This window comes from Fukomys damarensis, unplaced genomic scaffold (genome assembly GCF_012274545.1).
Source record: "Fukomys damarensis isolate Sample0158 unplaced genomic scaffold, DMR_v1.0_HiC HiC_scaffold_25, whole genome shotgun sequence".
Classification (NCBI taxonomy): Eukaryota; Metazoa; Chordata; class Mammalia; order Rodentia; family Bathyergidae; genus Fukomys; species Fukomys damarensis.
In genome coordinates this window covers 2,638,034-2,652,744 of record NW_022900937.1, presented here as the reverse complement: position 1 = coordinate 2,652,744, position 14,711 = coordinate 2,638,034, and the positions used below count along the sequence as shown (strand labels likewise).

The 14,711-nt window shown below is 46.5% G+C and overlaps 2 protein-coding genes across 3 annotated transcripts in view; both read left to right on the top strand.

Moving 5' to 3' along the window:
* Rrh (retinal pigment epithelium-derived rhodopsin homolog) overlaps window positions 1-11,230 on the top strand; it is a 17,372-nt gene extending 6,142 nt beyond the window's left edge. Inside the window, exons 4-8 of one of the 2 annotated variants that reach the window (XM_010641519.2) lie at window positions 443-596; window positions 1,328-1,496; window positions 4,263-4,441; window positions 5,567-5,682; window positions 11,173-11,230. In XM_010641519.2, the coding sequence (XP_010639821.1) occupies window positions 443-596; window positions 1,328-1,496; window positions 4,263-4,441; window positions 5,567-5,675 (611 nt within the window). In that variant the 3' untranslated portion in view covers window positions 5,676-5,682; window positions 11,173-11,230. Of the gene's footprint in view, window positions 1-442; window positions 597-1,327; window positions 1,497-4,262; window positions 4,442-5,566; window positions 6,840-11,172 lie in introns of those variants that run through there. The other variant, XM_010641518.2, reaches the window with a different exon arrangement.
* Lrit3 (leucine rich repeat, Ig-like and transmembrane domains 3) overlaps window positions 7,854-14,711 on the top strand; it is a 16,862-nt gene continuing 10,004 nt past the window's right edge. The window contains exons 1-2 of the mRNA XM_010641520.3: window positions 7,854-8,128; window positions 11,173-11,645. Coding sequence (XP_010639822.1) covers window positions 8,013-8,128; window positions 11,173-11,645 — 589 coding nt within the window. The 5' untranslated portion in view covers window positions 7,854-8,012. The remainder of the gene's footprint in view (window positions 8,129-11,172; window positions 11,646-14,711) is intronic.

Genomic DNA, 14,711 nt, shown 5'->3' with positions numbered 1-14,711 from the left:
TTTTTTTTTTTTTTTTTTTTTTTTTGGCAATACTTATTCAAAAGTTTCAATAAGTTCCTATCATATTTTAAATAAAATTGAACTGCACCCAGATGCCTGCAAGGCCCTGCATGATCCAGCCCTGGCTGCCTGTTCAGCTTTGATGAGGGCTACTCTCGTTTTGGAGGACTGTCCACATCCTTTCCCACTCTGAAACCCTTGCAAATGCTGTTTTCTTGGCCTGGAAAGCCTCTCTCCTGGCTTATCCTCTGCCTGATCTTATTTATCACTCAGATCTCAGCCTAAATGCCATTTATGCTTTCAGAAAGTAAATTCACATATATAGGTTCTGAACGAACTAGAGTAGCTTGTAAAGAGTCTACTTGATGACAATTTTGAATCATTAATGAAACAGAACGCCATAATTGCTAATTATGCCAGTGTTCCACATTCTTGTTCACAGGCAGAAGACTGACCTCCAACAGTTACATTGGCATGATCCTGGGTGCCTGGATCAATGGCCTGTTTTGGGCTTTGATGCCCATCATAGGATGGGCTGGTTATGCCCCAGATCCTACGGGGACCACCTGTACCATAAACTGGAGGAAAAACGATGTGTAAGACACATGCTGACACTTTATAATTACATGACTCTACTCTACATTTCCCCAGCTGCATGTTTAAGCTCAGATCCTGGTTCTCATAGAGTATGGCAAAGCTTCCTTGGTCCTCATGATGTGATGCATGCAGGAGACAAAGTGGGAATTATGCTTGTTTGCAGTCAACAGCATCCCAGTGCTGTTTGTCCTGCTTACTCTGCCGCTCCTTCCTTCTCTGTCCTCTCCGAAGACAGCGATGAGGGTTGCCAATTGCCATTCCCAAACCCCCACATCTCGGAGTCAGCATCTCGAGCAGGAAGGGAGTCAGTAGAGACCAGGCCACTCTTAGCGAAGGTGCAGGCCACTCAACCACACAACAAAAGAGCAGTCACTGCAAGGAGTTACCCGCCAGACAGTGATGCTCATCTGTACTTGCCAGGGAGATGAGGGTAATTTAGTTCATGAAGGGAAATTACAACATTTGGCTCTGCCATCGCTGTGAAAGCAGCCCGGGCAGCATGTAAATGAACATTCAGGGCTGTGTTTGAATACAAGACAGGTGGCTGGTTGGGCTGACCTACAGGCCACAGTTTACCATCCCCTGCTCTAAGTGAAATTAAAGCCAAATAGAATTCCCAACATTTTAGTAATAAAATAACTCAGTGTTATTTGTAATAGCCATCTCTCCCTTTTCCTTCCTTCATTTAGGACATTAAATGAGTAGTTGCGCTTGTCTTTCCTTATTTCAGATCTTTTGTGTCTTACACGATGGCAGTGATTGCAGTAAATTTCATCTTGCCCTTGGCAGTGATGTTTTACTGCTATTTTCACATTGCTCGATCCATCAAATATCATTCGACTGATAACTGCCCAACGTTTCTCAACAGAGACTGGTCAGATCAGGTGGATGTAACAAAGGTGAGAAGCCAGAATCCTTGAAAAGTTTTTATAATCACGCTTTGGATCAATATGTAGTTGAAAGAGTCGCAGGGCTCTGCCCTGGTCTTCTTTCCTCCATCCCAGTGCTCACTCCCCAGCTCTTTTCCCTGGTGTTTGTGTCCGTATTTCCAGTTACAATAGACATCTACTGTTTGGATATCTCTGTGTTTTATCACCGTTGGGCTTTCTACTATGGACAATGGAGATTATCTCTTTCACACCGCCTACCCATCTCATTCCACACCCACACTTTCCATTCTGACACTCAGCAGATGAACATTGTTTGGTTAAATAATGGGCTTTCTCACTCTTCTCCCTGGGTTCAAATGTATCATAGACAGGATCCCTGTGTCCTCCTCCTGGAGAGTCCTTCCTGGTGTCTTGGAACGTCTGCTCTCTGACTGCCGTGTAGAAAGCCATCTCCCTGCCTTCCCTTCAGTAGCAGCTGTGGCTGCTCTTTGTTCCTTCACACAATCACCTCCTCTCTTTTCTGCTTGCTTGTCTGCTTTTTGTTGTTGTTTATTTCCTCTGATTTAGTGGACCACATTTGCCAGAAGGATCCTGATATTCCAAAGGACATAAAATGTTAAGACTTCGGAACTGAAATGTCTGTATTCTACTATTGTATTTGACTTATTGTCTGCCTGGTCTAGAATTCTGGGGACCAAAAGAGCAATCAGAAATTTCTGAAGGGATTGTTCTCTATCACTTCTTGGCTCCTGCATGGCTGCTGTAAAGGCCTTGGCATTCTGGTGCCTGAGCCTTTGTAGTAATCTGTGAGTTCCTTCTGGTAGTTTAGGAGATCTTCTCCAGGTCTTCAGTCTTCTAACTTGCATGCTGGTGTATATGGTGGGCTCTTCACTCTCCCAGTGCTGGGTACTTGTCTCACACATTGAGGGTGGAGACTCGTCTTCCTTTTTTGGGAGCATTCTTGAATTATGTCTCTAGTGATTCCTCCCTCTGTTTTCTCTGTTCTTTTTCCCTGGAAATCCTTTAACTTGACATTGATTTTTGGCTTTGTCTTCTATTTTTTTCTCCTCTGCTGTCTCTCCTTTTGTTCATTTTGTGGCTGTGTTCTTGTTTGTTTCTTCTTATTTCTGGTTTCTGGAAGATTTCTATAACCATGTCCAGGGCTCTGTTGAGGGTAAAGACAGTGAAGTCTAAATGGAGTACAAATTTAAATGAGCACCAAAAATCCAGTAATAAAAAGGAGTTTAATACAGTGATTTAAGAAATCAAAATTTGGGTAAAACCCATGTTGAACAAAATATAAAATTTTAATGGAAGACAAGATCTGACCATGCACTTAGAGAACTCCTTGCCTTGAATCTGTCCCTCAGCCTGACAATATCATTCAGCCTTTTTAATCACATTTTAACACTTCTCTCAGGATAAAACCACTTTTATAGTTAAGAGAGTTATTTTATGCAGTCTCCTACTTTTTGATTGTTTCTTCTTGTTTTATGGACCTATGTCCATATTTCTGTGGTATTTCATACATGCTTATATTTTATTCCGGTGCCCTGCATATTTTAGGGATGCACAGAGTTCCTCTGCCTGTCAGCGTGAGCATTCCCTCAGTGTCTGCTGGTCAACAACTGTCCCCCAGATTTAGGAGTGAAGCTCTGAAAAGCTGGGTGTCAACCAAGATGTGTTCATTACCTGGTTGTTTCTTTTGGGGATTTCTCAGTGTGTCTCTAGGTGTTTTATCCTGGGCTCACGAGTTCCCAAGAAGACTGGTGTTTCCTGTCCCTGTGAGTGTGGGGAGGAGCAGCAGCAGGTGCCCCACTTTTCTGGACAGTGCAGTGCGTGAGTCTGGCTCCCTGGGTTCTGAGTATCCCTGCCTCAGTCATGTTGCTGAGCTCCCAGAATTCTGATTCTCCAGGAAAGGAAGAAGCAGTCCCTGAGTGGAGTCAGGACCTAGAGAGGGGCTTTGGAGTCTGATTGCTTCTTTTTGCAGATTCCAATCAGTTCTTCCTCTTTGAGTTCCACGTGCAGCCCCTTCCTGCCGTTCAGAGCTACCTCTTACCTTCTGTTCTTAGACTTCTGTGGTTCTATAGAAAGGGTGAGTCTGCACTTGGGTTCCCTCACTGCTTGCTATTTTCAACATTTTCTTATATTTTTTTTAACCCTTCTCAGGTCTAATAAGTAATTCACCATTTGTCCAGCAGTTATTATTTGTTTAAGAAGCAAGCTATTGTCTAATCTTTGATTCTCTGTACTTATGAGTTTATGTTTTTTTGATTATTTTTCATCATTGTAGTGGAGTGTCATGAGGGAGAAAATCATTATTTCTCCATTTAAACAAGATGCAAAGGAACTCCTTTACAAAATTATCCGCATTGTATGTAAGATATATTCAGTTCAAATGGCCTGTGGTAGAATTCACTGAGCTCAAGATAGGACTTTACTTGCAGGCTGAATTTAGAAAATGCTTTTTTAGACAGTCATCTAAGGGGAGAGAGAGAGAGAGAGAGAGAGAGAGAGAGAGAGAGAGGCTTTTTAACCTGTGTAAACCATTCTTAAAAGCTCACCACACCCACCATCTGCTAGGCTCTTGTTATCCTAGATGATTTCAGGCCCCTAAACAAAGAGCAGTAAAGGCAAACACTCCACCATTTTCTTCGTGTCGTAACCTATAGGAACGTACTCAAATTCCAATCCAGATAATTTTATGCTATCTTAGCTCTATTCAGCATTTAAATGTTCTCGATGCTGTGCATGGCAAATGTGCTTCTTTTCCAGATGTCTGTGGTGATGATTCTGATGTTTCTGGTGGCCTGGTCCCCTTACTCCATCGTGTGCTTCTGGGCTTCTTTTGGTGACCCGAAGAGGATTCCTCCCTCCATGGCCATCATAGCCCCACTGTTTGCAAAATCTTCCACATTCTACAACCCTTGTATTTATGTTATTGCTAATAAAAAGTAAGTAAAGTCTAAAATGCTTTTTTAAAAATGATACAGAAAGAATATTCTAAGTGCATGATGTTCTCAGACTTATTAAGACACAAGAGACAGAAATTTGCTCCAGCCTGGTGCCTGGTTCTTTGGCTCAGCCAACCAGAGCAGCACCCTGGATCTTAATGCCCAGAGCTCCAGCTCTGTGGTAAGCTCTTCCCACACGGTGGCGGAGATATCCTGGGCACCCCAATAACCGACTTCTACCAGTCCAGCCCCTCATTCCTTTGTCAGCTCAGTCCTAAGGGTCATGCATGGTCACCCACCCCAAGTACATGGAACAGTGGCTTCCAAACAAGTGAGTGATTCTCTTGCCAGGCAGCAGGCACTGAGATGTTGGGCTCTTAGCAGGGGGCATAGTTGTGCGTTTATCAAACAGAAGACGTTCAAATGCAAGACAAGAATCCAGTGTTAACACAAAGGGCTCAAGAGTAGGCATTGCTCAGGATAGTAGAGAAGCCCCCACCACCTTCTGATGGACTCTCAGGGAAGTGCTGGTCCTGATGCCTCAGCAACATCTAGATTGTTCCATTTCCTGTCCCGCTGGGAGATGGAACAGTGTACTGTACTCAGAAGAGACCAGAAATTTGATCTGGAATGCCAGTGCTGCTTCTGTTAAGTGGGTATTCATGTACGAGCTTAGGAGAGCAGCTTAGGTGCAGGTGTGTGAGGAAACCCAACAACTTCAAGGCCAAACGTCCCAGATTAAGAATAAAGAATACATTTGAAATTCAGAGCTTGCTGGAAGTTCCCTGGGAAAGGTCAGGCATTCTCAAGCCCTCAAGGTCAACAATGGCCAGGTGGATGAACCTGCTCCCTAGTTCAGAAAAATCACTCATCGCACTTGACATGTAAGGCATCCTTGTAAAATAGCTAGGTATGGATTTTATTAGATGTCCTCAGTGTTGGTAACCAATGGTGCGAAGTTGGTCTTCACCTGTACCATGCCTATAACCCAGGCGTTCTCAGTGGTCCTCAGCCGTGGATGGTAGAGTGGAGGCAAAATCTGTTTGGAGGTGTCAAGGCACAGTAAATGCTTTCAGGGTTCCGGGCCATGGCAGGATAACGCTGGCCTTTCCTCTTTTGTTGTAGGTTTCGGAGGGCAGTCTGTGCCATGTTCAAATGTCAGGCTCACCGAGCAGTGCCCGCGATGAGCACTTTACCAATGGTTGCATCTCAGAGCCCATCAGCTTCTGGATGAATCTGAAGTGAGAGAAAAGCACACGCGATCAAAGCATTTTGTTTGTGCAGTGGTTTCTTTGCAGTGCTTTGTTTAAATAGGAACCTCTTTAGACTGAGCGTAGCTGGTGGTCGCTGCCCTATTGAGATTCAGGTTCTTCCTGTGCTCCCTCGGTCCTCGGGCTGGTTTGCCGGGTGCTGTGACGCTTCTCTCCCTAACCCTATCCTGGTCACTCATCTCCTCTGGTGAATCAGTGCACGGGACACGTCCCTTTCTTCCTCTCTGTCGTGGCACACGTTGCACTGTATCGATGCTCTGTAATTTGCCTGGAGTCTCCAGGCCACAGTTTTAATCTTAGAATAAATTAATAATAATCTCCATAAATCATTACAGAAATGAATTGGCAGAAATGTCCCCAGCTAGAGTAAAAAGCATTTTTAGCACTGCAAAAATGTGCACTCAACTATTAACTGTTGTTTTTAAAAAAATCAAATGAACAGTAAACATGATTGCTTTTAAACTGTGTCAGTCACCACATACCCATATCTTCTATGGCTGTACGTGTGATCTCTGAGTTTCGTTATGCATTCTGTAATTTCAGCTCCATCCTTCTGTACATGTAATTCCATATAGCTGCCACTTGCTATGGCTGTGTCTGGAGTTCCCCCAGTGCCTCCTGCAGTCACAGGCGGGGATTTTCAGAGGCACCTGGATCTAGAGTGTGTGACGCTGGGATTGATTCATGGTGCAGTGCTAGGCTCAGGGCACTGGGATTAAGGGTGTGAGCGCGGCCCGCCCTGAGTAGCCTGGACGAGATAAAAGGGGCAGGCTGTTAAGGCTTCCTGTTGCTTTGCTGTCGTCTGCCCTCCATGAACTATTCCTCCTCGGCCACGCCATGTTGCTTTGTAGCCAGCCGAGTATGGACTGAGACCTTTACACACTATGAGCTAAACCTTTCCCCCTTTAATTTTATGTGTCGGTATTTTATCTCAACATGGAGAGAAAAGTAGCTAAGCCACCACTAAAAGGAAGTTTAATCAGAGAAGGGTTTTTTTGTATGCTTATTTTCTCATGTGTTCTTAGCATATGGGCAGTGTATCGCATGGTTAATATTTCTGAATATCACATTCTGCCTGGCATGTAGTAGGCATTCAATAAATACATGTCAAATGTTGAATGAATTTATACACTTGTACACTTGTCATTTTCAATTGTGATTTGACATAGCATAATACACCATTGTTAAGTAGCTGACATCTTAAATTGCTTCCAATTTTTGCTTTCACGAATGCACAGCTGGCAGCCTTTTAGTATAGGCCAATAGCCGGGATGGAATGAAAAGGGTCAGAAGGAAGCCTCCCTGCTTCCCTGCCTGGGAGCCAGCCAGCTCTGGACTGAAACCTCTGCAAACGGAGCTGGACTCAGTTTTAACTTGTGGGTATTGCGTACTTTGTCCCAGCAGCGCGAAAGTCACAAAGACACAGTCCCTTCCAGGCCAGGCCCCCAGCCCCCAGCACCGGCCACACCTCCTCGTGTTCCCTTCAGCTACAGACACTCAGCGGTTGGATCCAGTGATGTCAGCCCCGTGTGTGCCGCTAGGGAGAAACCCGAGCGGTTTATGTGTGTAGAGGTGATTTTATAATATAATAACTAATTGGATTTTTATTTCCTGTTAGAGCCTAGTATCACTAAAAGATAGGACAGTGGGCCTTCAACTTGCGAAACTAGGGTGGAATAAGTATGTTCTTGAGCAGAGATCACTGCCTGTGCTAACAGCACGCATTCTGGAGAACTCGTACAGCTACAGCCCTAGTGTGGGCGGATGGACTTCGCCCTAAAAACCCATAGCCGGACTTGGTTCATTTTGCTTCTGGAGGTAACTAGTACGAAACGACACCGATAACTCCAATCTAAACCAGTTTTGTGTCGTGTGCTTTTATCTTTAAAACCAAATCTTTAAAAAGCAAATGCAAAAAAATAAAATATATAAAGTGCATGTAAATAAGCTACCCAATTTCCTGGCTCCCGCCTAAGCCCCTGAGTTCTTCTGAACATCAAGTGTATTTTTAAGGTGTGACCGTTGCACCCACAGGAAAGTGACTTAGTGGGACTTTCTTTGCAGGTGTAGCCATGGGCAGCTAGTGAAGTTTCACCTCTCGAGATCGGTTGCTTTGCTGCCTCTTCCTGAGAGGCTGGGTCCACTGACCCCTACGAGATGCCCTTGAAGGTTAAGTAGCCACAGCTCCCAGCTAATCCCGGTAATCTGCGGCTGCTGACTGAGGGCTCGTGCTCCCGGCACACCGGTCTCCGGATGCCCAGGGTCTGCTTTTCCTCTGTGCAGCAGCCTCTGGAAGAGCCATGTGCCTGCTCATGTGTGTGTGCATTGTGCTTGGCTTGTTGCGGGGAGCGAGCTCTCCATGTCCCCCTCAGTGTTCCTGTGATTATCACGGCAGGAATGATGGCTCAGGATCCAGGTATGGCCTCCCTTGCTACTCAGAGCTCTGATGAAAGAAATACCCACTTGAGTCAGCTGGATTTGGAAAGCAAATTGCTTGACTCTCAGAAAACAGAGGTCTATTTAACTTATATAAACTTTGGTTTAATTGTGTTAGTACTGATTGTCCATACATGTCCACTTATCATTTTTATTCTGAGCAGTTTAGCTTGCAAAAACTTGCAAATTATTTGAAATTCTCAAGCACACTCTGTGTTAAAGCGTTCTTACGCTGCTACAGTGTTTCTTTCTGGAGGTCTGGCCGTGCACTGTGTGTGTTTGTGCGTGTGTGTGTGTCCAGCTCAGAAGCTGGTTCTGGAATGTGCGGGGCTGGGGAGGCATTACTGTCGGGACTCCCATCTTGCTGGAGGATTACTCTGTCCACAGTGGGACGGTGGGAAGGAAGGTCTCAAGAGGGACATGAGAGCGGTCCTTGCTGAGAATTCTCATTTTAACTAGTGGAACTGACAGAGTAAAAATGCTTAATGAACACAGTCGGTTGCAGACCTTGCAGGGGCTCAGTGATTTCACCTGTAGGTTGCTTTGGCCTCTTCCTGTGCAGGAAGAGTGGTGACTCATTTTAATGTGTGTCCCCTTTCAGATAGAATTTGAATGCAAAGCAGAAGTCTTATTAGTAAACAGGGTAAAACTTGATTTGTTTTCTAGAGTACTTTTTAGAATAAAATCAGATTATTTGTGACTCAACTAAAAAGAATAGCACAACTTTAAACAAATAATAACCAGGGCTCAGCCGTAGAGATGCTGTCTTGCACGTGTACAACACCAGGTCGAATCCCATCACTGCCAGTAGCAGGTGCTATCACTACGATGACTAGCAGCCTGTGTCTGAGTGGTTTGTTTCGCCATTTATAAGCTTTAGTCAACCAGTTTTCAGTATCTTTTTGAGATGTTAAAGATGGTAAAAAGGACAGAATAAGTTAAAAACCTTTCTGTCCAGGAATCATAGCTGTTAATAACCAGATTCTTTTGAGACGGTTATAGGCAATGCTTCCTTCCCGAGGCGGCCTCCTTACTGACCAATTGTACAAAAATCATAGAATATCACAACTGCCAGGAATGCTGGAAATAATCCAGTTTAATCTTGTCATTTTATGAATGAAGAAATGAGACTGTACTGAGATGAAATGATTTGTCAGTGGCCACAGAGGTGCGTTGATGCAGTGACTGAGTTGACCCCTGTGCCCACCAACAGATGAACGTATAAACAAAGTGCAGCACTGACACACAATGGAGCATTACTCTGTCATCTAGAAGGATAAACGTGAGTCACCTGTAGGAAATTGGAGGCACCTGGAAGTACCTGGAGACCGTCATGTTAGGTGAAATACATCAGACATAGAAGCTTCAAGATTGCAGAGTTTCTCTTCTGCAAGAAACCCAAAGTATAAATAAAGAACAAATAATAGATAGGTTGTAGGGAGGTAGGTTTTCCTCAAATGGGAAGGGGGTCAAGAGACGGAGGAAAGGGAAAGGAAGGGAGGGAAAGGAAATGAGAGAAGGGGCGAAGATGTGTTGTGTACTTAACACCACACAAGGAGCAGAGGCATTATTTACTGCACATGTGGACTAACTTTTAAGAGGAGCTAGATCCTCGGCTTCCCCTCCTGGCTTTTGCGTCACAGCACACTGAGATGCCTATCGCTCTGGTGATACAGAGTAGCAGTGACAGCTGTAAAATAAAATGAAGACTAAGACATCTCCAGAGCATTTCCATGACTCCATAACGTTTTCTCACGGAACTGTAGGAAGGCGGATGAGCCTGTGGAGGACGCTGGAATTCTCTGATGCTCACCTGTTTATGTTGTGGGCTGGCTTGAAAAACAAGCAGATCTAATGTGATGTGTCTTACTGAGTGACTTTTATTGTCATGATTTGCTAATTGGGTGTCGTGATTCTGACAGCGTTCTGCAAGCCTGTTTTTTGTTCATCTTCCGGAACATAGATGAGTATGATGGGGGATAAGTAGGACGTAGGATGTTCTCACATGAATGCACATTCTCAGGACCTTCGCACTTCCACCCCCATGTGGGACGGGCTTGCTTTCCCAGCCAACAAAGGAGAGCTTGGAGCAGCTTGACCAGGGCCATTCAGCGGTGAGTGGAGGAGGAGCAAATTCGAGTCTGGCTAATCTCTTAGGTGGAGAGCGTCGCACAGGTCACGCTGTGACAGCAGAGCCTGGCTTTAGGCATCTAAGGTGAATGCGTGCTTTGTCCCTTTCTCTTAGAAAGGATCAGTTCGGGGGATTCACGGCAGATTCTTCAGCACGGCCATCGCCCTCTGGGCTGGACAGCTGGGGCTTTAGAAAGGCAGCTCGTCCTCGCTGGCTGGGAGGCCCTGCACAAACGGCGTAGAATCAGGGACCATGTTCATTGCAGATGTAGAACAGGTTGTCGGTGATGGCAGATGGCTACGGGGAGCTTGTGGTGTGCCGGGCAGGTACAGAGCCTCACACCCGCTTTAATTAATCACCACGAGGGAGCCGTGGTGGGAGTGGTGGGAAGTGGCTTCCCCTGGCCGGAGGAGGCGGCACGGCTTAGACCTGAATCCAGATCAGGCCGAAAGTAGAGCTGGGCCCTTAGCTGCTCCCCAGAGGCTGCCTCGGCCGCTGTGACCCTAAATCCGAGGACGGGCGCCCCCTGTGTTGCCCCAGCCTGGACAGCACCTCAGAGACACCGGGTGAGCCGCCTGAGGCTGCTCTACTCGGTCCTTTGGTACACGACCGCGACCGTTTCACGGGGTTCAGCCCAACCCTTGTTGTTGTCGTGACAATGAATATGACGACGATGAGGATGAGACGGGTGACTCATTGTTAGTGACCAAGTCAGCCAGCCTGAATGAAACGGGAATCAAACTCAGGACCTTGTGCTTGCCGGACAGGTGCGGAGCCACTGAGCTACTTCCAGGCCCCCAAAAAGAGATTTTGTAACAAGGAGGGAATGAAAAATTGATACATTGTTTCCAAATGGGTCCTGAAAGCACCTCTGCATCCCTGTCTGATTCTAGGTCTGTGCTGTGTAATGATCTGGACATGAACGAAGTCCCCACCAACCTCCCAGCGGACACGGCGAAGCTCCGCATCGAGAGGACGGTGGTCCGCAGTGTCCCCGCCGAGGCCTTCTACTACCTGCTGGAGCTGCGCTACCTGTGGCTGGCGTACAACGCCCTGGCCAGTGTGGAGCCCAGCAGCTTCTACAACCTGAAGGGGCTGCACGAGCTGCGCTTGGACGGGAACGCGCTGGCCGCCTTCCCCTGGGCCTCGCTGGCCGACATGCCCCGCCTGAAGACCCTGGACCTGCGCAATAACCGGATCACCAGCGTGCCCAGCGAGGCGGGCAGGTATCTCAAGAACATCGCCTACTTGGATCTGTCGAGCAACAGACTCGGCACGCTGCCGCCAGACTTCCTGGAGAGCTGGCCGCACTGGGCTCGGCCGCCTCCCAGAAGCCCCGACTTTTCACCAGGGAGAGTGATCCTCGGTAAGCTCTCGAGCTTTGCACGCGTACACACCGCTAGCTGTCCAGTCTTTGAACCCTAACATTTGCTTTCTAACTCTGTATTTGCATCCAGAAACTCCTTTTGTGGCGCAGAGGATGGAATGCGGGGCCTCACGCGTGCTGGGCGAGTGCTCTAGTGCTGCACCCCGGCCTTTTAATTTTGTTCTGAGTCCTCTAAATGCCCGACGTGGGCTTGATAATCCTCCTGCCTCAGTCTCCTGAGTAGCAACATTCGGATTTTAGCAGAATAGTGCCTTAGCCGTTAACCTGGGTCTAGCCACCCGTTTCCCTGGTGTGGGGTGGAATGTGTGTGCACATGAGCATGTGCACGTGTGTGTGTACATACGTGTAAGTGTATGTGTAAGTGTGTGCGCATTTGTGTATGCATGTGCCTGTGGGGTGTCTGTGTGAGGGGTGGAGAGAAGGAGCCTCATGACTGGAGAGTCCATCGGTCTCAGCGGCCCCTGGGCTGGGGCAGACCCCATCCGCCCGGCCTGACTGGCGAGCACCCCAGTTTCCTGTCTGCTATGCTCAGCCCTCTGCTGTGTCCACTTTTGCCCCCTCAGCAGGTGCTTCTGGCAGGGAGGGAGGGTGGCGGTGCTCTCACGAGTGAGACCGATCGGCTTTGGGGGTTTCTTCACCACAGAGAGACTGCAGAGGTCGTCGCCATGGTTTTCCTGGGCCTGGCGGGCAGCGGGGAGCCACGCCCTGCCCACCCCAGCGTTCATGCTTTTGCAGGAGACACAGCTAGAAACGGTCCGGCAGTTTCGTTTGCCCAAGTTTCACTGTGGAGTCTGCCCACGAATCCCCACGGTCAGCTCCTCACTCTGGTTCCTGAGGCTCCCGCAGGCTGCGTTTCTCAGGACGAAGGACTGTGGGGCTTTAGCCGGTGAGCCACTGCTCAGGCCTTCGGGGCGGGAGGCAGCACAGACACCCAGGACGCGCTGCACACGTCCTTGTTGGGCAGACTTTCGTGCCCCGGGATCTGTCGGAGAACAACACGGATTAGAGTTCAGAAGAAACTGAGGGTTGGTTTTGTCAAGGGTAAGTGCAGGTGTCATGAGCCTGAACTGGGACAAGTGAGAACCACACAGAAAGAGGAACGCTCACCCAGGTTTCTCCTTCGAGGGCATTCCATGTACTTCTTGCTGCTCATCCAGTCCCTCCGAAGGTTTTGATTAGTGCTGTGGGATGAGTTCGAGGGGGAAACACCCCAGGAGCGTTTGCCGTTCCCTTTCCCAGCGTGTTGTCCTCTCTGCACAGTTTTATCACCCTGGGTTACTTCCGCTGCTCTCCAGGGCCTGGCTGGTGGAATCACACCCCTCGCGCTCCAGTGCCAGGCTTCATGCCTCTGCAGTGTGGTGCCCATGCCCACGGTCCCGAGTGCAGATCCTACCCAGTGGCAGGAGTGAACCAGCTGCTCAGCCTTTCTCCCACTGCTGGACACCTAGGCTCCCTCTAGTTTTTGGCTCTTGTGAGCTAGGCTTCTATTAATGTTCGTTTGTTTGCTTTTACAATCTTTTTGTGTTCTACATTTTAATTTGTCTTGGATGAATTCCTAGGGTTGGAACTGTGGTTATCCGATGGGTGTGTGTACAGCTTGTGAATAAACCTCAGATCTGCAGAGAGGCTGTGGAGCATCCAGGGTACATCCCCAGGAACCCCGGGGCCTGGTTCTCCATGTGGCCCTCACACTCCAGGCTGCCTGCTACGCTTGGTTACTCTGTGGGGTGGGCTGCTCAGTCCCGAAGCAGTGTCACACTGTGGTTTTAATTTGTATCTTCCTGATGCTGGATGTTGTCGGCCAGGCATCCACTTGTTTGCTGACCATTTGCAAATACTCCTTTATGTCTTTTTCCTAAGTTTTTAGGGGTTTTTAAAACTGTTGAATACAAATTATTTGACAGTTATGTGCATTGTAAGTGATTTTTCCCCAAAGTTGGCTTGTTTATTCATTTTTCAAAGAGCATTTGGTAGGAAAGTTATAAAAAGTTGGTATTATCAGATTTATTAGTTTTTAACAATTGATGCTTACTGTATAACTTCTGAGAAATACTACCTACCTCACACTGAGACGTTTTACTTTCTTCACAGTTTTAGCCTTTGTAGTCTTAACCATTGCTTCATGACTATGATCCATGTCAAAGTACTTTTTGAGGCATTGGGGTTTTTTCCTTAACAGATATTCAGTTGCTCTGGTACCGTTTATTGGAGACTTCCCTTTGTCCACTGGCTTGCTAACACTCCATCCCCACAATGCTGAGGAATTCACTGTCTTGGCCTTGTCTTATTGTCTGCAGTGTAAGTTTTACATGTGAATTTGTTGCTGACTTTCCACACACGCTGACACCCCCCCCCACAAATAGCACATTTAATCCAACTACTCGGAAGCATAAAAACATTTCATACTTCTGTTCTAGGAAGGGAGAAAGCAAAGCTGACTCACCCAAGAATAGTTGCATAAAATTTTTAATTAATGCAAATTATTATTTTCATTGTAGCTGCCTTGAAAGAATGAAGTGCGACTAGCTTTAACTTTAGAGAATTTTTTGGTACTTTTGTCCCTAGAAGAAAAAACATTCAATGAATACATTCTGTTCTTGAGTCACTTTAGGTTTTAAAAATTGTACCTTTGACTTTAGATGTTTCAAAACAGAAATAAATATGCATGTCATGTTTGAGGGATTTAAAAGTATTTACTCCTGGTTTCTATCTCTTTTAGATGTAACTATTTGATTTAATTTTATATAGAGAATTTTGTTTTACCATGAACACGTTTTGATAATAGTCTTAAGGTATAAACGAAATGATTAATGTTCTGACTCCTGGACCTTTCCAATTAGACATTATGCCCCAGATGTTGCAGCTTAGACCTTTTATTCATTGTTTATTGTTATATTTCAGATATACAATATGCTGAAATTCAGCATTGGGCATTTGTACTTTACATGACAGATCTTTGTTCTTATTTTTTCCTGTACCCCTACCCTCCCTTCACCCCCTTCACCCCTCCCAATTTACAGAGACTCTGTTTCCATTTCCTTTTCT